The sequence below is a fragment of the Lissotriton vulgaris genome, chromosome 12 (genome assembly GCF_964263255.1).
Source record: "Lissotriton vulgaris chromosome 12, aLisVul1.2, whole genome shotgun sequence".
Classification (NCBI taxonomy): Eukaryota; Metazoa; Chordata; class Amphibia; order Caudata; family Salamandridae; genus Lissotriton; species Lissotriton vulgaris.
The window spans coordinates 662,980,565-663,004,321 of NC_141700.1; the positions used below are offsets into that span (position 1 = coordinate 662,980,565).

The 23,757-nt window shown below is 45.3% G+C and overlaps 1 protein-coding gene across 2 annotated transcripts in view; it reads left to right on the forward strand.

Moving 5' to 3' along the window:
- The window catches only part of KLHL36 (kelch like family member 36), a 77,153-nt gene that overhangs the window by 43,490 nt on the left and 9,906 nt on the right, over window positions 1-23,757 (forward strand). For both annotated transcript variants that reach the window (XM_086945844.1, XM_086945845.1), the window contains one exon: window positions 14,346-15,419. In XM_086945844.1, the coding sequence (XP_086801970.1) occupies window positions 14,346-15,419 (1,074 nt within the window). The remainder of the gene's footprint in view (window positions 1-14,345; window positions 15,420-23,757) is intronic.

Consider the following 23,757-nt stretch of genomic DNA (forward strand, 5'->3'; position numbering starts at 1 on the left):
GGGCCCCCTCCGCCTTGCTTCTCCTGCTGCTTCCGGGCACGGGTCTCTCTCTTCCTGGGGCCCGGGGTCAGGACGGGACTTCCGGTTGTCCCGCTACAGCCTGCCTGACTTCCTGTGACTGGGGGCCGCCAATGGCAGCGCGGCCCTCGGTCGGGAGGCGGGCCCTCGAGGCAAACACCGGCAAATCCGGGTGGGCACCGGCTTTCAAAAGTAAAGCGCTAAAAGGCAATTTAAAGCGCTCCGTGCGCTAAATGCTAAATAAAGCGCTCTTAAGCGCTAGAAAGGGAAAGAAAAGCGCTCCCAGTGCTATCAATCAAATGCAGCGCCCCCAGGCGCTATAGGACAACAAAGTCCAGCAAAAGTCCTTGTAGGCAGGCAGGGGGGCAAGGCTGGGCCCAGAGCCAGCACACTGGGTCTCCAGGCAGGGAGACACTCCGAGTGGCGGTCCTCTGGCCCAGCGACAGCAGCAGCAGCCCCCTCAGGATCCTGGAAGAGAACAACTTCTGTGGGGACACAGCCCCATTTTTATACACCACATTCCTTTGTCTAAGGGTGCAGGGTGGGGGAGAAACCAGTCGCAGCTGGTTTTGGAGCACTCTTGATGGCTCAACCACCCATTTCATTCACTGGCAGGGCTAGGGTCATCAGTCGCACCACAGGGGGCGGAGCCAGCATTGTCTGGGGAAAACCCAGCCTCATTCAGGACACAGGTACACTCCTCCCCAGCCATCAGCATGCTAATCTCCCACTCACCACCGGGTAGACCTATCAAGCCTTCCTGGAGCCAGGCTCACCAGCCGGCTCCAGCCAATAACACGCCAGGCATATTTTACACTAATATGCCAACTCCTAGAAGTGGCATTTGTACACAAGACACACTCATGCCACATACACCATTGCGAAGCATTCACTCTCACGAGTTCGCACATATGAAATTCGAACCTGTATACCCCACGCATCAGGAACTACCAGGGACACATACATTCCCCATGCATTCCTATGGGAGGGCAGGCCTATCTCATCACATGCACTCAGAGTGCGCACGCACTTTCCACTGGGACACAGTGAAAGTGCGCAGAACCCAAAAATCACCATCACCAGGTCACCATTACAAGCAAAAAGTCTAGGGGTGAACCTGCCAGAAGGGCCAAGTCCAATACTTGTTAATGAGGCTGTATTGTTCTTTCACCGCCTCTCCCAACGCCCCTGACTCCCTGTCCCAGGCCCCATTCTTTCGGGATTCAGGAGAGCTTGTCAGATAAACAGATAACCTCAGGAGCGAAGAGAGAGACCCAGCTCTCCCAAAAGGTATAGCCAACTCTAGCAACGTAAGGGTCAACACAATACTGACTAATACCACCCACCCAAGAAGGTCAACTAAGTTGGGCAAGGGCAGAAGGAAAACCAAGGAAGGTGGATTCTCAGCCCTGTAGAACAACAAAGAAAACAACAAACCAAACTAGGAAAGGGATAATTCGCTATCCCTATTTGTAGAAGTGACTTTTAATAAAATAGCAGAGGGCAGGCTGTGTACAATCCCAAACTCGCCGTAAGTAGGAAGTGTCCCGGGATATGGAGCCATATCTGGCATCTTTAACATCAATTCAAGGAACTGGTGTATATATATTGAGTCATCTTTTACGTCGTTCCAAAATAATAGAGAGGCATACATCTGCCCAAGAGTTGGATAACAAAAACAACGGAAGGAATATTGTAGAAGTCCAATCTTTTATGGTTTGAATATCTTGAGTGCACTTCGTAAACAATTATTGTCAAAAGATCTGAATACGTGAGGTTGTATACTTTCCTATCCTTTTCTAAACTAACTTCAGTACAAAAATAGATATATAATGCTCCTCGAGTTCAGCCGAGACAACAGTTATGAGTACTAAAGAAACAGTGCTACAGCACGCTCATTGGGGGTTGTGCAACAAAGTCCATGCAGTTGTATGCTGGTGGGAACAAACGTGGTAAAAGCGCAACCTCAAACTGAGTAAAAACAAAACAACTCCAGCTGGGAGAAAAGGACACCCAGCAGCGCGATTTCAGGCTGCTTTCATTACAGGGTCAAATGTCGAGTGGCTGCACCTGGGAGCGGGGCGGTCTTCTTTTAAAGGTAGTGATCTCATCTGATACTTCCTGAATGCAGCTTGGGATAGCACACAACCTGATCCCCCCCAGCCAATGCATTGTGGGAGATGTAGTGTAATACAAGCAGTTAAGGACCCCATACAAGAAGTCTAAGGTGTAATACATACAGTGCACGTTTTAAGCACTTGAATTCACAGTGCTGCTGCAGCAGCGCATCCTGGCACACAGCTTTTTTAAACCTGAATGAAGATGACTTTTCCTCATATAAGGAGGTATTGTATCATTTTCGACGCACAAAAGTGCTGACGGGTGGGTATTTTTGCATTTCTTGACAGATCTTTCCTATGTAGCCAGCTCCGGTTCCTGAGAGGACAGGAGAGTCTCTTCCCTTGCTGAGCTTTCCAAGACCACTGCACATTTCCTACACAACTCTGTCAGGCATCAGATCAACAACCCTACGCCACACCTCCCCCCACTAGAATGTCTGCATGTGGAGCCCACACAGGAATATGCAGTGAGTGGCGTAGCACATTTGCCATAAGCAAGAAGGAAATTGGAACCCTTTTGGTCCACAGTTTGGGCGGTGAAGTGCAGCTATCGTGGCGTACAGTGGGGCCCCTAGGCTCCGGTGCCCCTGCACCTGCTGCACCACCGTTAACTGTTCCGATGGTTAATATTTTGTATCACCCACATGATTTTCTTAACTTCGTTTGCAGTATATATATGCAGTATATATATAAATATTAACTTTACATTTCTATGGCATGAAAGTCTCATAGCACACTTTGCCGTGGGTGTGAGAAAACATGGATGGAGTGGAATAGGAGACAATTTATTCTGCTCACTGGGATCACCCTAGAGTGCTTTAGCATCTATTTTCAGTCAGTGAACCTTAGACTGAGATAGTAACTTTCAGGGCACGTGGCGTGTAGCTTGGGATCTATCTGTCTGTCTATCTACACAGAAACACACCACCACCAATATAGGTAACCTTACGTACTTTCTGTGTGAAAACCATAGACATTTGAAGGCAGATTTCTAGCTGGCTTTAGATGGAAATACAGAAGCTCTGGCACACGTTTCCTCCTGATAAGTGCTTGTACTCAATCCTAAAGTGTTTTTATAGCAGAACTGAGAAGCACATATACTCTCCTTTCAAATTACTCAGTACTCGACCATTTAAAGCACTGCTAAAGCCACAACATAACGCTAGTTTAAGTGAGAGCATGTGTGCATTGTCAATTTAAATAAATGTGGAAAAATACTAGCTATAGCATCGCCTTTTACTTGTGGCAAAAATAAATGTGGATAAATACAGAAAAAAAGCCCAAAAAATAAATGTGAATAAATACAGACGGAAACGGCAAAAAAATAAATACCATAAAACCGGGAGCCCTAGATATAATGGACATGTAATGGAGAGATAAAGGGGGTATAATGGAGAGATATCATGTAGATATAATGTAGATATAATGGAGATACAATAGAGATATAATGGAGCAAATAGGGAGCTAAAACTGAGATATAATGGAGATAAAACCGAGATATAATGGAGATAAAACAGAGATAAAACGGAGATAAAACAGCGATATAATGGAGATAAAACGGAGCTATAATGGAGGTAACAAGGAGATTTAATGGAGATAAAACAGAGATAAAACGGAGATAAAACAGAGATAAGAGGGGGAGATGGGGGAGGGTGGAGAATGAGAGACAGATGGGATGGGGAAACAAATGGGGGAGAAGGAGATGAGGAGATGGAGATGGGATAGAGAGATGGCGATGGAGATGGGGATGGTATGGAGATAGGGAGATGGAGATGGGATTGAGATGTGGAGCTGGGATGGAGAGATGGAGATGGGATGACATGGGGAGATGGGATGGAGATATGGAGATGGGATGGAGCGATGGAGATGGGGATAGAGATTGGGGGATGGAGAGATAGAGATGGAGATGGGATGGAGAGATGGAGATGGGGAGAAGGAGATTGGACGGAGAGATTGGACGGAGAGATTGGACGGAGAGATTGGACGGAGAGATTGGACGGAGAGATTGGACGGAGAGATTGGACGGAGAGATTGGACGGAGAGATGGGATGGAGAGATGGGATATGTAGATGGGATGGAGAGATGGGATGGAGAGATGGGATGGAGACGGGATGAGGATATAATGGAGATATAATGGAGAGATAAAGGAGGTATAATGGCGGTATGGAAACTTCTTCAATCCTTCTTAGCTGATAGAATTCAAACTGTAGAACTGGACGACAATTCATCCAAACCTTTTACACTTCCCTGTGGAGTGCCACAGGGCTCTTCATTGAGCCCAAAGCTTTTTAACATATATGTGGCACCTCTAGCAGGAGTGATTAGATCATTTGGTTTCCAGCTCACCTCCTACACCGACGACACACAGATTGTGTTGTCGTTGATGAGGGGAGGGGAGAAGGAGATTGGTGATCGTTTCTATAAGTGTATGAGTGCCATATCCAGTTGGATGTCGTCCAATTGTCTTAAGTTGAACTCCAATAAGACGGAGGGTCTACAGTTTGGGAACAATCCACTGGTATGGACACGGGAATGGTGGCCAGATGACTTGGGCCTTTGCCCTATACCCACTAAGAAACCAAACATTTGGGGGTACTAATGGATAATAAACTTGTATGGGGGATCAAGTGAGCTTGGTTTCCTCTTCCTGCTTTATGATTCTAAGAATCATAAGGAAAATTAAGTTCTTCCTAACCGAGAGTAACCTTAAGACAGTGGTCATGACCCTTATAACATCACGTTTGGACTATTGTAAAAGCCTATATCTGAACAAGCAAAAACAACATCTGTATAGGCTGCAGTTAGTCCAAAATGCAGCGGCTGGGATACTGTCCGGTATATCTAAATTTGTCTCCGTTAGAGGAGAGCTTAAGAAGCTACACTGGCTTCCAATAAAACAGAGAGCCCAGTTCAAGGCTCTTTGTATAGTATTCAAAGCCATCAATGGAATCGGACCGAAGTTTCTTAGGCAAAATTTTCACTGGTACATCCCCAGTAGAATGTTACGATCCACCAGCGCTAAACAAGTGCATGTCACAATGGCTAAAAAAGTAAGTTGGGGAGGTAGGAGTTTTACTCATTGTGCCGCCAGGGCATGGAATGAGCTCCCCCTTTCCCTCAAAACCACTCTGAGTCTCCTTATATTCAGTAAGGGCGTGAAAACATGGCTTTTCTCACAGTAGTATTCTATTCAGCTCTCCAGGTAGGCCAATACTAAGTGCCAGGACACCCAAGGGTAATCGAGCGCTCTACAAATGCATATAACATAACATAACGTATAGTGGAGAGATAATGTAGCTATAATGGAGGTACAATGGAGATATAATGGAGCTAATAGGGAGCTAAAACGGAGATAAAATGGAGATATAATGGAGCACAAATGTAGATCTAATGGAGATAAAACAATGACATAATGGAGATAAAATGGAGATATGATGGAGATAAAACAGATGAAACAGAGATATAATGGAGATATAATGGAGCTAATGGGAAGATAAAAGGGAGATAATAGGGGGAGATGGGGGAGAGGGTGGAGATGGTAGAGACAGATGGGATGGGGAGACAAATGGGGGAGATGGAGATATGGAGATGGGATGGAGAGATGGGAAGATGGAGATGGGATGAAGAGATGGAGATGGGATTGAGATGTGGAGATAGGATGGAGGGATGGAGATGGGATGGTGATGGGGAGATGGAATGGAGAGATGGAGATGGGATGCAGAGATAGAGATGGGGAGATGGGATGGAGCGATGGAGATGGGGGATGGAGAGATGGGATGGAGATGGGGAGATGGGATGGAGAGATGGGATGGCGAGGTGGGATGAAGGTGGCATGAGATGGGATGGAGAGATGGAGATGGGATGGAGATATAACGGAGGTACACAGGAGGTATAATGGAGATACATGGAGATAAAGTGGAGCTATAATGGAGATATAATGGAGCTAATAGGGAGATAACAGGGAGATAATAGGAGAAGATGGGGGAGACAGATGGGGAGATGGGGGAGACCGATGGGGATATGGGGGAGACCGATGGGGAGACAGAGAGATGGGATGGGGGAGACAGATGGGGGAGATGGAAATAGGATTAAGATGTGGAGATGGAGATGGGATGGAGAGATGGAGATGGGATGGCGATGGAGAGATGGAGATGCGATGGAAAGATGAGGATGGGATGGGGATGGAGAGATGGAGATGGGATGATGAGATGGAGATGCAGGGATGGAGAGATGTTGATGGAGATGGGGGGGATGAGATGGGGGGATGGAGACTGGGAGATGGAGATGGGCTGGAGATGGGCTGGGGATGGGATGGAGATGAAGATAGGATGGAGAGATGGAGATGGAGATGGGATGGAGGTGGGATGGAGATGGGATGGAGAGATGAAGATAGGATAGAGAGATGGAGATGGGCTGGAGATGGGCTGGAGATGGGATGGAGATGGGATGGAGATGGAATGAGATGGCATGGAGAGATTGAGATGGCATGGAGGGATGGAGATGGCATGGAGAGATGGAGATGGGCTGGAGAGATGGAGATGGGCTAGAGAGATGGAGATGGGCTGGAGAGATGGAGAGAAGGAGATGGGATGGAGAGAAGGAGATGGGCTGGAGAGATGGAGATGGGATGGAGAGATGGAGATAGGATGGAGATAAAATGGAGATAAAACAGATGAAACGGAGATATAATGGAGCTAATAGGGAGGTAAAAGGGAGATAATATGGGGAGATGGGGCAGAGTGTGAAGATGGGAGACAGATGGGGGCGATGAGGAAATGGGATTGCGATGTGGAGATGGAGATGGGATGGATAGATGGAGATGGAGATGGAGATGGAGATGGAGATGGGATGAGAGATGGGGATGGGTGGGAGATGGGCTGGAGAGATGGAGATAGGAATGGAATGGGATGGAGATGGGATGGAGAGATGGAAATAGGATGGAGAGATGGAGATAGGATGGAGATAGATGGGGGAGACAGATGGGGAAACAGATGGGGAGACAGAAAGATGAGATGGGGGAGACAGATGGGGAGATGGAAATGGGATTGAGATGTGGAGATGGAGATGGGATGGAGAGATTGAGATGGGATGGTATATGGGGAGATGGAGATGGGATGGAAAGATGAAGAGGGGATGGGGAAGGAAAGATGGAGATGGGATGGAAAGATAAAGATGGGAGGGGGATGGAGAGATTCAGATGGGGAGATGGGATGGAGAGGTGGAGATGGGGGAAATCCAATGGAGAGATAGAGATGGGGGATGGAGATATGGAGATGAGATGGAGAGATGGAGATGGGATGGAGAGATGGAGATGGGATGGAGAGATGGAGATGGGATGGAGAGATGGAGATGGAAATGGGATGGAGACATGGAGATGGGATGGAGAGATGGAGATGGGCTGGAGATGGGCTGGAGATGGACTGGAGATGGGCTGGAGATGGGCTGGCATGGAGAGATGGAGATGGCATGGAGAGATGGAGATGGCATGGAGAGATGGAGATGGGCTGGAGAGATGGAGATGGGCTGGAGAGATGGAGATGGGCTGGAGAGATGGAGATGGGCTGGAGAGATGGAGATGGGCTGGAGAGATGGAGATGGGCTGGAGAGATGGAGATGGGCTGGAGAGATGGAGATGGGATGGAGAGATGGAGATGGAAATGGGATGGAGACATGGAGATAGGATGAAGAGATGGAGATGGGCTGGAGATGGGCTGGAGAGATGGAGATGGGATGGAGAGATGGAGATGGGATGGAGATGGAATGGAGAGATGGAGATGGAATGGAGAGATTGAGATGGAATGGAGGGATGGAATGGAGAGATGGAGATAGGATGGAGATAAAATGGAGATAAAACAGAGGAAACGGAGATATAATGGAGCTAATAGGGAGATGAAAGGGAGATAATATGGGGAGATGGGGCAGAGTGTGAAGATGGGAGACAGATGGGGGAGATGAGGAGATGGAAATGGGATTGCGATGTGGAGATGGAGATGGGATGGATAGATGGAGACGGGGATGGAGATGGGGAGATGGAGATGGAGATGGGATGAGAGATGGAGATGGGTGGGAGATGGGCTGGAGAGATGGAGATAGGAATGGGATGGAGATGGGATGGAGAGATGGAAATAGGATGGAGAAATGGAGATAGGATGGAGATATAATGGAAATAGATGGGGAGAATGATGGGGAAACAGATGGGGAGACAGAAAGATGGGATGGGGGAGACAGATGGGGAGATGGAAATGGAATTGAGATGTGGAGATGGAGATGGGATGGAGAGATTGAGATGGGATGGTATATGGGGAAATGGAGATGGGATGGAAAGATGAAGATGGGATGAGAAAGGAAAGATGGAGATGGGATGGAAAGATGAAGATGGGAGGGGGATGGAGAGATTCAGATGGGGAGATGGGATGGAGAGGTGGAGATGGGGAGATCCAATGGAGAGATGGAGATGGGGGATGTAGATATGGAGATAGGATGGGGAGATGGAGATGGGGGATGGAGAGATGGAGATGGGATGGAGATAGGATGGAGAGATGGGATGGAGAGATGGAGATGGAAATGGAAATGGAAATGGGATGGAGACATGGAGATAGGATGGAGAGATGGAGATGGGCTGGAGATGGGCTGGAGAGATGGAGATGGGCTGAAGAGATGGAGATGGGCTGGAGAGCTGGACATAGGCTGGAGAGATGGAGATGGGCTGGAGAGATGGAGATGGGCTGGAGAGATTGAGATGGGATGGAGAGATGGAGATGGGATGGAGAGATGGAGATAGGATGGAGATAAAACAGATGAAACGAAGATATAATGGAGCTAATAGGAAGATAATATGGGGAGATGGGGCAGAGTGTAAAGATGGGAGACAGATGGGGGAGATGGGGAGATGGAAATGGGATTGCGAGATGGAGATGGAGATGGGGAGATGGAGATGAGATGAGAGATGGAGATGGGTGGGAGATGGGCTGGAGAGATGGAGATAGGAATGGGATGGAGATGGGATGGAGAGATGGAAATAGGATGGAGGGATGGAGATAGGATGGATATATAATGGAGATAGATGGGGGAGACAGATGGGGAAAAAGATGGGGAGACAGAAAGATGGGATGGGGGAGATGGAAATGGGATTGAGATGTGGAGCTGGAGATGGGATGGAGAGATTGAGATGGGATGGTATCTGGGGAGATGGAGATGGGATGGAAAGATGAAGATGGAGATGGGATGGGGATGGAAAGATGGAGATGGGATGGAGAGGTGGAGATGGGGAGATCCAATGGAGAGATGGAGATGGGGGATGGAGATATGGAGATGGGATGGGGAGATGGAGATGGGATGGAGAGATGGAGATGGGATGGAGAGAGGGAGATGGGATGGAGAGATGGGGATGGGATGGAGACATGGAGATGGGCTGGAGAGATGGGGATGGGATGGAGACATGGAGATGGGATGGAGAGATGGGATGGAGATACAATGGAGACACAATGGAGAGATACAGGAGGTATAATGGAGAGATACAGGAGGTATAATGGAGGTATAATGGAGGTATAATTGAGATATAATGGAACTAATAGGGAGCTAAAACGCAGATCAAATGGAGCGAAAACAGAGATAAAACAGAGATAAAATGGAGCTATAATGGAAATAAAACAGCGACAAAATGGACACATAATGGAGCTAATAGGGAGATAAAAGGCAGATAATAAGGAGATAACAGGGGAAGATGGGGAAGAGGGTGGAGATGGGAGAGACAGATGGGATGGGGGAGACAGATGGGGAGATGGAGATAGGGAGATGGAGATAGGGAGATGGAGATGGGATGAAGAGATGGAGATGGGATGGAGATGTTGAGATGGGATTGAGATGTGGAGATGGGATGGAGAGATGGAGATGGGATGGAGAGATGGAGATGGGATGGAGAGATGGAGATGGGATGGAGAGATGGAGATGGGATGCAGAGATGGAGATGGGGAAATGGGATGGAGAGATGGAGATGGGATGGAGATGGGGAGATGGAGATGGGAAGGAGAGATGGGATGGAGAGATGGGATGGAGAGATGGGATGGAGAGATGGGATGAGTTGGGATGGAGATGGGGAGATGGGATGGGGAGATGGGATGGGGAGATGGGATGGAGCGATGATATGGAGAGATGGGATGGAGAGATGGGATGGAATGGGATGGAGAGGCATGAGATGGGATGGAGAGATGGAAATGGGATGGAGATAAAATGGAGGTATAATGGAGATAAAGTGGAGCTATAATGGAGATAAAATGGAGCTATAATGGAGCTTATAGGGAGCTAATAGGGGGAGATGGGGGAGACAGATGGGGAGATTGGGGAGAGGGAGACTGATGGGGGAGACCGATGGGGAGACGGAACGATGGGATGGGGGAGACAGATGGGGAGATGGAGATGGGGAGATGGAAATGGGGTTGAGATGTGGAGATGGAGATGGTATGGAGAGATAGGATGGTAGATGGGGAGATGGAGATGAGATGGGGATGGAAAGATGGAGACGGGATGGAAAGATGAAGATGGGGAGATGGGATGGAGAGGTGGAGATGGGGAGATCCAATGGAGAGATGGAGATGGGGGATGGTGATATGGAGATGGGATGGGGAGATGAAGATGGGATGGAGAGATGGAGATGGGATGGAGAGATGGAGATGGGATGGAGAGATGGAGATGGGGATGGGATGGAGACATGGAGATGGGATGGAGAGATGGGATGGAGAGATGGGATGAGATGGGATGGAGATACAATGGAGACACAATGGAGAGATACAGGAGGTATAATGGAGAGATACAGGAGGTATAATGGAGGTATAATGGAGGTATAATGGAACTAATAAGGAGCTAAAACGCAGATAAAATGGAGCGAAAACCGAGATAAAACAGAGATAAAATGGAGCTATAATGGAAATAAAACAGCGACAAAATGGCCATATAATGGAGCTAATAGGGAGATAAAAGGCAGATAATAAGGAGATAACATGGGGAGATGGGGAAGAGGGTGGAGATGAGAGAGCCAGATGGGATGGGGGAGACAGATGGGGGAGATGGGATGGAGAGATGGGGATGGGATGGAGACATGGAGATGGGATGGAGATGGGATGGAGATGGGATGGAGATGGGATGGCGATGGGATGGCGATGGGATGGGATGGAGATGGGATGGCGATGGGATGGCGATGGGATGGCGATGGGATGGAGATGGGATAGAGAGATGGTGATGGGATGGAGATGGGGAGATGGGATGGATAGATGGAGATGGAATGGAGATGGGGAGATGGGATGGATAGATGGAGATGGAATGGCGAGATGGAGATGTAATGCAGAGATGGAGATGGGGTGATTGGATGGAGAGATGGAGATGGGGGATGGAGATTGGGAGATGGAAATGGGATTGAGATGTGGAGATGGAGATGGGATTGAGATGTGAAGATGGAGATGGGATGGAGAGATGGAGATGGGATTTTAGATGGGGAGATGGAGATGGGATGGGAAGATGAAGATGGGATGGGGATGGAGATGGGATGGAAATATGAAGATGGGATGGGGATGGAGAGATGGAGATGGGATGGAAAGATGGGGAGCTGGAGATGGGAAGCTGGAGATGGGGAGCTGGAGATGGGGAGCTGGAGATGGGGAGCTGGAGATGGGGAGCTGGAGATGGGGAGCTGGAGATGGGGAGCTGGAGATGGGGGGATGGAGATGGGGAGCTGGAGATGGGGGGATGGAGATGGGGAGCTGGAGATGGGGGATGGAGATGGGGGGATGGAGATGGGGCTGGAAATGAAGGATGAGATGGGGGATGAGATGGGGGGATGGAGATGGAAAGAGTGGGATGGGATGGAGATGGGATGGGATGGAGATGGGATGGAATGGAGATGGGATGGGGATGGGATGGGGATGGGATGGAGATGGGATGGAGATGGGATGGAGATGGGATGGAGATGGGATGGAGATGGGATGGAGATGGGATGGAGCTGGGATGGAGCTGGGATGGTGATGGGATGGAGCTGGGGATGGAGCTGGAGATGGGGGATGGAGATGGGGGGATGGAGATGGGGCTGGAAATGAAGGTTGAGATGGGGGATGAGATGGGGGGATGGAGATGGGGGGATGGAGATGGAAAGAGTGGGATGGGATGGAGATGGGATGGAGATGGGATGGAATGGAGATGGGATGGGATGGGGATGGGATGGAGATGGGATGGAGATGGGATGGAGATGGGATGGAGATGGGATGGAGCTGGGATGGTGATGGGATGGAGCTGGGGATGGAGCTGGAGATGGGTTGGAGATTGGGATGGAGATTGGGATGGAGATGGGGATGAAGATGGGGATGGAGATGGGGATGGGGATGGAGATGGGGGATGGAGATGGGGGATGGAGATGGGGGATGGAGATGGGGGATGGAGATGGGGGATGGAGATGGGGGATGGAGATGGGGATGGAGATGGGGGATGGAGATGGGGGATGGAGATGGGGGATGGAGATGGGATGGAGATGGGATGGAGATGGGATGGAGATGGGATAAAGATGGAATGGAGATATAAAGGAAGTATAAAGGAAGTATAAAGGAAGTATAAAGGAGGTATAAAGGAGGTATAAAGGAGGTATAATGGAGGTATAATGGAGGTATAATGGAGGTATAATGGAGGTATAATGGAGGTATAATGGAGGTATAATGGAGATATAATATAGATATAATATAGATATAATATAGATACAATGGAGGTATAATGGAGCTAATAGGGAGACAGATTGGGGAGACAGATTGGGGAGACAGATTGGGTGACAGATTGGGTGACAGATGGGGTGACAGATGGGGTGACAGATGGGGTGACAGATGGGGTGACAGATTGGGTGACAGATTGGGTGACAGATTGGGTGACAGATGCGGTGACAGATTGGGTGACAGATGGGGAGAAGTTCATGGGATGAGGGAATGGGGAGATGAGGGAGAGACAGATGGGGAGAGGGTGGAAAGGGAGATGGGGAGAGGGTGGAGATGGGGGAGAGACAGATGGGGAGAGGGTGGAGAGGGAGATGGGGAGATAGAAATATGGAGATGGAGAGATGGATCAATCAATCAGGGAAATGTAAGCGAGCTACTCACCCATGGGGGCCTCAAGGCGCTGGGGGTGGGGTGGGTCCACAGATCTGTTTAGCCGAAGGCCCAGGCCTTGAGGATCTTAGTGAAGGTGTTCAGGGAGGGGGCACGTCTGTCGGTAGCTCGTTAAAGGTCTTGGCTCCAGTGTGAGAGAAGGATCTTCCGCTTGCTTTGGTTCTGTGGATGCGGCTTGGTTTCAGCCAGTGCGAGGTTGGAAGATCGGAGGTTTCTTTTGGGTAGGTGGAAGTTGATTCTGTCGTTGAGGTATTTGGGTCTATTGTTGTGTAGGCATTTGTATGCATGAGTGAGGATTTTGAAAGTGACTGTTTTCTCCACGGGAGCCAGTGGAGACTTCGTAGGTGTTGACTGATGTGTTCGTGTCGGGGGATGCCGAGGAAGAGTCTGGTGGCGGTGTTCTGTATTGTCTGCGGAGTAGGGACTCGTTGATGCCGGCGTAGTCTGCGTTTCCATAGTCCAGTCTGCTGGTGATGAGTGCGTGGGTGGCTGTCTTCCTTGACTCATGGGAGGATCCACTTGAAATTATGTGTTGCCCTTAAGGAATAGCGATTGAGGAACCCTTCTTTGTAGATACAGGGATCTCAATTTGAAATGCGTCAAATTGGATCGAAACTCATTTAGTAAGCAAAACAAACTTTAATTTGAGATTTCCCAAAAACCATTGGCCTAATGCAACATGCTTGAGTCGCTAAAAGACCGCCATGCATTTGAACCACAGGTAGTGTTGTCATCAGATCTGCAAACTCCACCGGTTACCCTCCTTATTTTCCCTCTAGTTGTAATTTCTTTTTTTATTGTTGTAGTTGTAGTCTGGCCAGAGGCACTAGTAAAGTATTTGGTTCCTGACTCCTATGTCGTACTAATTCATGTAGACTTTCTACTTCTCCTCACCATTTTGTTGGTCAAGGAAGTTCACTAGAAAGAGAATAGATCCGTAGAGTGACCTTGCTGACCTGGAAGCTAGGGCTTTGGTACGCATGCACCCAGTTAAACAAGTGCAGGCAATAGCAACTATTGACAATGAGGCCAAAGAACCAGTGTTTCACTTACATTTCTACTTTCTTTTCAGGCTTATAAGTGGATTGAACATTCTGACCTGGTTCTCCGTGGCCTAAACGAACAACGGCTGGTGGGTCTGTTCTGTGACGTTGTGTTGGTAGCAGAAGATGAGAGATTTCCAGCACACCGGAACATCTTGGCAATATGCAGCGATTATTTCCACTCCATGTTCACAATTGGCATGAGGGAAACCTACCAGAAAGAAGTGGAACTGGTTGGCACGTCCTCCATCGGACTCAAAGCGGTGTTGGACTTTCTGTACAGCAATGAGCTCTTGCTGGATGGTGGCAACATTGATTATATTCTGGAAACCGCTCACCTTCTCCAGATTTGGAAAGTGGTTGACTTGTGCTGTGAGTACCTGGAGAAAGAGCTCAATGAAGAGAACTACCTATACCTGCAAGAGCTGGCCTCAATTTACAGTCTGGAACGCCTGGATTCTTATATCGACTCCTTTATCTTGAAAAACTTTGGAACATTGTCCTTTACTCCCAACTTCCTACATAACATTCATGTTGAGAAGCTTTGCCTGTACCTCGACAGTGACCATGTCCAGCAGGAGTTGGAGCACGATCTGTTACAAGCTGCCTTGCAGTGGCTGACCCATTGTCCAGAGAGAGCTAAAGAAGCCTGCAGTGTCTTACAAAACATTCGCTTTGCCTTGATACCCAAGAGCGATCTGCTTAATCGGGTTAAGCCCGCAGTGTGTTCCCTCCTCCCCCAACAAGAAGAGTGCCAGATGTTCATTGACGAGGCCATCCACTATCACAACAGCATCAGTGCCCAGCCTGTGCTCCAAAACAGGCGAAGCGCCCTCCGTGCCAATGGAAATAGGCTGCTCTTTGTAGGAGGAGAGGTTTCAGAAAGGTGTCTTGAGCTGAGTGATGCTGCCTGCTTCTTGGACGCTAGGAGGGGAACATGGGTGTCTGAAACCCAGCTGCCAGCCAGGAGGAGTCATCACTGTGTCACTGTGTTGGGCGACTTCATCTTTGTTGCAGGTGGAAGTTTTTCACGTGACAATGGTGGAGATGCTGCTTCAAATATGCTGTACCGTTATGATCCACGCTGGAACCAATGGACAAAGGTGAGATGTCCTAAAGCTCTCTGCAGTGGCAAAAGTTTAGATATCATAACAATGTCACTAAATTGTCCTCTTTGTGTGTTGTTAGCCGGTGCATTTGGTAACCAACTCATGCAGTATGTTTATAGTAAGAACAATACTTGTGAGCAGGGATAGCTGTGAATAATTGAAAGGGTAGCTGCTTTTGCATGAGTACCCCATAAAAGAAGGTCACCAATGTAGGTGAGCAAATAAGTCCCTGGCAGATGTGCAATGAGTGCCTAGAGGCCATAATTATAGTAGAGTCACCAAATGCATCTAATTCACCGACTCTTCTCAAAACATGATCCCACTGCATAAATTAGGTGGTAAAATTTCAGAGGGGTGGCCTTTCAACAAATAATCCATATTTGGGTTTGCCACTTTTTTTTGTTCAACAGAACCCAGAACTGTGACTTTGTATGTGGTTCTTTGTTCAAATGAAAAGAAAAAAAATAATTCTAGAAATATGCGGTATGATATATAATATGATACAGTCAACTTGTAGGTGTTGTAATGAAGAGGAGGTGCAACTGATCAAAATTTAAAGAAAGGATTAGGATGATTGGCTACTGAGCAGGTGACACTGCCCCACATCAGATTCAAAGAATCTCGATTCCAAGACGCAATCTTTAATAATTGGGCTTGTGTATTTAGTTAGTTTAATGTTTGATCCATTGGCCAAGTACAGCTGTAGTGCTCGGTTACTCTCACTCGGACATTATCCCCTTTTTGTTTTTATTTCTCCAGACAAGATGCTCAGTACATCATGTGGAGGATTTGCGATTTGCGAGCCAGATTTGTGAATTCGCAATGGATGACAGAAGAAAAAGCTCCTTTTTCCATAAGGGCTCCTTTGCTATTTTTATAGAGACTTGTGAATCCTTTGTGATTTGCAAATCTGTGAAAGATCTGTTAATTAAAGATCCAGATAGCTCTATGTTGTAACCTCTTCAAGCCCAGTAAAAAAAATAACAGACAAAAAAACACAAATTTCTTAAAACTTCGTAATGGATTTAAAGCAAACCAAGAAAAGCCACTTTCTTGAGTATAGTTCTACTTTTATGCCAAGTTTGATGTTATTCTCTTCCCTTTTTTTCTGTATCAGAGAGCAAAAAATGCTAAGGGGGTTAAAATGGGACTGTACCTTTTTGATACCCTCTCCGTTTTTTGGAGCCACTTGGATAATCTGCACGAAACCTGCCATGCCGAACCTAACAGGCATGCTACGTCAGGCCAGACAACACCCTTATCTATAGTAGTGTCAGAGAAATCAATATGAAATTGAAGCAATGGCACAGCCTGTGACTTCTGAAAGACATGGAATACATGTACTTGAAGGCTGATAAGCATGGGTTTCTATACCTTAAAACATTACCCAAAATACATAAGAAAGCACCCTTTCCACCAGGAAGGTTATTTTGAGAATTCTTGCACCAACAAAAAAGCTTTCTGGATACGTGGATATCTTTTTAAGACCATTTGTTGTAAGCTTGCCATCCTACATTTATAATGCACTACATATACTTAGCATGATTTGTGATTTGACATGGGAAGAAGGAATGACATTAGTCACATTTGAAGTAGTAGTGCTGTATGCACACCATTACACACCAATAGAGAGTTGGGAGATGCTTTCTTAACAAACAATCAGCAAAGGTTAGCAAAGATGCCAATCTGCGTACTTAACAATCAGCAAATGTTAGCAAAGATGCCAATATGCTTTCTTAACAATCAGCAAATATTAGCAAAGATGCCAATATGCTTTCTTAACAATCAGCAAATATTAGCAAAGATGCAATATGCTTTCTTAACAATCAGCAAATATTAGCAAAGATGCCAATATGCTTTCTTAACAATCAGCAAATATTAGCAAAGATGCCAATATGCTTTCTTAACAATCAGCAAATATTAGCAAAGATGCAATATGCTTTCTTAACAATCAGCAAATGTTAGCAAAGATGCCAATATGCTTTCTTAACAATCAGCAAATATTAGCAAAAATGCAATATGCTTTCTTAACAATCAGCAAATATTAGCAAAGATGCCAATATGCTTTCTTAACAATCAGCAAATATTAGCAAAGATGCAATATGCTTTCTTAACAATCAGCAAATATTAGCAAAGATGCCAATATGCTTTCTTAACAATCAGCAAATGTTAGCAAAGATGCCAATATGCTTTCTTAACAATCAGCAAATATTAGCATAGATGCAATATGCTTTCTTAACAATCAGCAAATATTAGCAAAGATGCAATATGCTTTCTTAACAATCAGCAAATATTAGCAAAGATGCAATATGCTTTCTTAACAATCAGCAAATATTAGCAAAGATGCCAATATGCTTTCTTAACAATCAGCAAATATTAGCAAAGATGCCAATATGCTTTCTTAACAAACAATCAGCACATTTTAGCAAATAAACCAACATGTTGCTAGAGATTGCCAGGGTCATCCCATACAACAACACATTTCTATTTAATAGAGTGTTTTCATCTACTTCATGGGACTGCAGTAGGTTCCAGATTTGCCTTCTCATATGCCAACCTTTTTATGGGCTGATTCGAGGGTTAGTATGTTCTTGATATGTCTATTTAGATCTAGGTACGTTTCTTAATTGTTTCCTTGATATTATCTATCAGGTAAGACATTACAGCCTTCCTGTTCATACTATACACTATTGTTTTATTAGGCACAAAGGACTGTTTTCTGAAATTTCCTTTTTGTATGCTTCATGCACATTTCAATTGATCAAAACCCCAAAGGCGGATAAGGATCCAACCTGTGACTAACGTAGCAACCTAGATATGACCTGTCCAGTCTTGATCATTACAATTTTACTCTTGCTACCTTGCTCATTTGTACAATTATGTTATAATTCATTACAGTGTTTAATTTGCCATGCCTTTTCCTTTCATTAACTCCTCTCTTACACGCCATCTTGGAGTTACAGATTTACCTACTATACTCCATTACAAAATAGTGCCTCCACATTCCGTTGATACGAACACATCACATATTTAGTCCTCTTTTTACTTCACTGATATTTGATTTATTAACAGCCAACATGGCGCCAATGCTGCAAGCTGACACACATGATACCTCCTCACTTAGACACAAGACTGGATGCCATTCTCACTGTTAGTACTTATCCCTTAGCTGTACCACAATATTGGCTGCAAGTTACATTCTCCTCACCTTTTTCTATTCTTAAAGTTTCCATCTTTTATTTGATATTTTGGAGCTTATGTCGTGCATGCCATTGCACAGGCTGACTTGTTTTACAACCAGTTTTTAGAAAGTACTTTTTGCTGAGCAACATTTGATTTGCTGTAATAAAAGGGAGCACAGAATAGTTCCCTTTATTAAAGGGTTTAGCATGATATATTATAAGTTTTATGCTCACAGTGTGAATTTTGCGTTCACAACGTGTACTGGACCAAACCATTTTGGAATAAGTCTAGTTTAGCAATTTGCACTCTCACCACAATAGTAACGTTTCTTAGAATCTCCAAATGTTTGGGTGCTTTTTATATACCCAATATTCATGGCCACCGTATCCTGTGCCGATCTCATGACCCTGATTAGGGTAGATTGGCCATAAAAATGGGATGAGACTGCTGTCATTATCTTTGTCGTACGTGCTATTATCACTTTATGGTGGTCCAATCGAGTTTAGTAGACCTGGTCGGTCAGTTTCCCAGTATTATTAAAGTATTACTTGTTTCGGGCTCCTTTGCACAGTATAGACTGTTCGTATTGCTTCGAATGTTACTTTGCTTCTCTAATGCCTATGATACTTTGTCACATCAATGTTACTGTAATTAGTTTAACAAATGGGAGTCTTGCTTATTCAAAACAACCTCTGTATATGCCTACGCTCACTACAGTTTATCACATACACTGTCACTGTATTTTTTATACTTTTATAGAACACTACGGAGGACGACTCCTTGGTTTTATTCACTTCACGCCTTAAGATGAAGGTTACTACTTATACCCATAGGATTGCTCATTCCAAATAGGCTTATTGTATATTTGTATACAATTTGTCTAGCCCTGGCAAAAAGCGGTACAAAAGGGGGTGGGAATGGACGGAGCATCTGAACCAATCAAACACTCACACCCAGTCAAAAGATCAGGGTTTAATCCATCACCGTTCTTTAGCCCACTCTGCCACCCCAGTTCAGACATGGCTATATGCAAATCAGTCTGACCCTGTGCCTCATGGGAACAGTCCAGCCCGAACTGCCCAGCCATACCTTCCCTGGACCGGAAACAAGCTTCCGAAGACCGGTTTCTGGCATTCCAGCCGTCTTCAGCCCTGGCAAAGTCATTGGGTCACTGCCCGGTGACGAGACGTGCATTGGCTGGGTAGAACATGCTCCATGAGAGAACTTGGGAATAAAAGAAGATTTGTCTTTACGGACAATAAAGACCCTCTGATGTTATGGTTGGGTGTGCATTCTACTGTAGTAGAAGCTTTGGGGTATTCTTTGCCCTCCCTTTACTGAGCACCCGTTTAAAGACGACTAAAGATTTTTTGGACACCTCCTTGTAATTTTTATCAGGAGTGTGCTGACCTTACTCTGGCCATTCAATTGTTCATCCTGAATCAGATGAACTTTTTGTGGAATGTTTTGTGCAGGTTCATTGAACTGCATCAGCATTATCAAGAAAAGAAAAAGAAATGGCCTTTTCAATGGCAAGTCAGAACCAATATAACTGAAGAGTGAACATATATATGTGTGTGTGGATAGATAGGTAGATAGATAGCTAGAACAACAAAATTTCAGGGCTCCTTCGCCCCAAGAAACCGTGTCGACAGCCTCTTCTTAGAATGCAGTTGCAACCTATCATTTCAATGTTTTACTTCTTCTTCTTCTTTAAATTCCTTCTATTTCTCAAATGTGCCATTTTCAATTGTTTACGCTTTTTTATCCATCTCGACATCACGCAAGGTAAAATGCCATATTTTCATAGTTTCTCATATTCAAGTGGGCTGTTCACGCCCCTCTTCATGAATACGCACAAAAGACACCATGCTTCTCTTCTGTCATGTAGCAGTTTATTCATAGCCCAATGCATTTCGGACCCCCCAGGGTCCTTCGTCAGGGGAAACTAGAAATAACATAAACAAACGTTTTCTGTAAATGCTCGACTTAACATTTTGATCATTATTTAAACACAACGCTAGTGATATGTGTATTTGTTCATAGCTAGCATTCATTCTAGGCTCAGTCGTGATCGTTCTGAGGCAATCACGTGTACGTAACTGTTCTTAACCCTTCACCTTCGTCCCATACCTTCTAATTCCATTACATTAACTTTCTCCAACCCCTACTTCACCCTAGTCCCCTCTCCTAACTTCGTGACACTTTCTCCCTTCCCAACTGTGACTACATTTCCGATTTTCCCATTTTTCATCCATGCGTACCTGCTAAAACGATGACATCCTCACATCTCTAATCTTTCCACAGGATCTGCCCCATCCAGTAACCACTCCCTTTCCTTTAGCCGGCATCACCCGCCCTCTCTCATTATATCCACCCACCCTTTCCATGGGATTGTTCACACCTGAGCCTACAGAGCATCACCTAAAATACTACGGTTCCCAGAATCCTGTTCTCTGGCCTAAATAACTTGTTCCGTGGTGTCCTAAGCTTGCTACGCTCCAATGGCAGTGTGACTACACCGCATATCACATTTCAAGCGCTTACAATAAAAACCTGATTAAAAGTTTACTAAATTGTATTCAAAGGTAGTTTCCTCATGTTTCTTTAAAAAAACGTCCATCCAAACAAAATTCAATGAACGTGCTGCATCGACGAAGATATATCCTTCCTTGCGTGAAAAAAACGTCCAGATTTACGAAAAAGGTTCATCAAACATGTAAACTCATGGGTGCCTACCCATTAGGGCTTTGGGGTACAAATTCACATGTTCGTGGGTAGCACTCCAATCTTTTAAACTTCATATTTTTATACAATTTTAACCATCTTTGTTTAAACGGGTGGCGTGCTCACATTAACGCGCTAAGCCCAAACAGCACGTGCTTAGACATAACAACAAAATTTCAGGGCTCCTTCGCCCCAAGAAACCGTGTCGACAGCCTCTTCTTAGAATGCAGTTGCAACCTATCATTTCAATGTTTTACTTCTTCTTCTTTAAATTCCTTCTATTTCTCAAATGTGCCATTTTCAATTGTTTACGCTTTTTTAAAGAAACATGAGGAAACTACCTTTGAATACAATTTAGTAAACTTTTAATCGGGTTTTTATTGTAAGCGCTCGAAATGTGATATGCGGTGTAGTCACACTGCCATTGGAGCGTAGCAAGCTTAGGACACCACGGGACAAGTTATTTAGGCCAGAGAACAGGATTCTGGGAACCGTAGTATTTTAGGTGATGCTCTGTAGGCTCAGGTGTGAACAATCCCATGGAAAGGGTGGGTGGATATAATGAGAGAGGGCGGGTGATGCCGGCTAAAGGAAAGGGAGTGGTTACTGGATGGGGCAGATCCTGTGGAAAGATTAGAGATGTGAGAATGTCATCGTTTTAGCAGGTACGCATGGATGAAAAATGGGAAAATCGGAAATGTAGTCAAAGTTGGGAAGGGAGAAAGTGTCACGAAGTTAGGAGAGGGGAGGAGAGTGAAGTAGGGGTTGGAGAAAGTTAATGTAATGGAATTAGAAGGTATGGGACGAAGGTGAAGGGTTAAGAACAGTTACGTACACGTGATTGCCTCAGAACGATCACGACTGAGCCTAGAATGAATGCTAGCTATGAACAAATACACATATCACTAGCGTTGTGTTTAAATAATGATCAAAATGTTAAGTCGAGTATTTACAGAAAACGTTTGTTTATGTTATTTCTAGTTTCCCCTGACGAAGGACCCTGGGTGGTCCGAAATGCATTGGGCTATGAATAAACTGCTACATGACAGAAGAGAAGCATGGTGTCTTTTGTACGTATTCATGAAGAGGGGCGTGAACAGCCCACTTGAATATGAGAAACTATGAAAATATGGCATTTTACCTTGCGTGATGTCGAGATGGATAAAAAAGCGTAAACAATTGAAAATGGCACATTTGAGAAATAGAAGGAATTTAAAGAAGAAGAAGAAGTAAAACATTGAAATGATAGGTTGCAACTGCATTCTAAGAAGAGGCTGTCGACACGGTTTCTTGGGGCGAAGGAGCCCTGAAATTTTGTTGTTATGTCTAAGCACGTGCTGTTTGGGCTTAGCGCGTTAATGTGAGCACGCCACCCGTTTAAACAAAGATGGTTAAAATTGTATAAAAATATGAAGTTTAAAAGATCGGAGTGCTACCCACGAACATGTGAGATAGATAGCTAGAACCTTGGTTGGATTTTAATTGATCTGGAGTTTTATCAGTATGGATTTGCTAGGCAGTATTTCTCCAACTTGATTTCTAATCAAGTAGGTAACAACCAGGGATGTGCAATGTAGGTCCACTAGGGTTCACTCCCTGCCTCATTTTCAGGACAACCACTGACTAAGCATATTATTTTCAAATAAAGTGGTTGTATCTAGATTTATCATATGTGGATATTCTGAATATCATAGAAGAACAAAAAAGTGATGGGTGGCATGTTTAAATTAATCTCCGCAATTTAGTGATTACTCGGGCTGCCTCCAAGTGCAAGTTGTGACTGGGATTAATGCAAACATTCCACCCATTCTCACCACTTCTCCCATCTAGGGCTTTGTCATACTAGTTCCTCAACCAATGTTAGTCCTCATTACTGTTCCAGGTAAAGGCACTTTTTGGGGAAAATGTACAACATATCTGGATCCCAGAACAGAAATCGGGGTGACTACAAATTGCTACCTTGTGCCATTAAGCAAATATAGGTTATCCCCTTGTACACAATTCCTCTAAAGCGATCACATTAATTTTAGTGTTTGATAAAGAAAGTCCCTCCCTGCAGTTTAGGACCTTGGTAAAGTCAAACATACCATACTCACCTTAAACCTATGCACCTTGATTTCATGAGGTCAAATCTCAAGGGTAAAAAATAAAACAAGCAACTCACATTTTTATGTTTGGAACCTTTGTTTTCTTGACACCCACCTCTTCACTAGACCGGTAAAGTATATCTCAAAATCTCATTAAGCATCCAGAGACCCCAAGAATATGCATTACAGGTGTTTCGGACTAAGTCCATCTTTAGATGCAGGTCCTTGGCAGGTTATGCTTCCTTGAATGTAGTGGGAGTCAATTGGCTAAACTCAGAAGGCACAAGTGGTTGTAGTTGCAGGTGGGGAGGGTGGACCTAGATGGGAGGTACTGG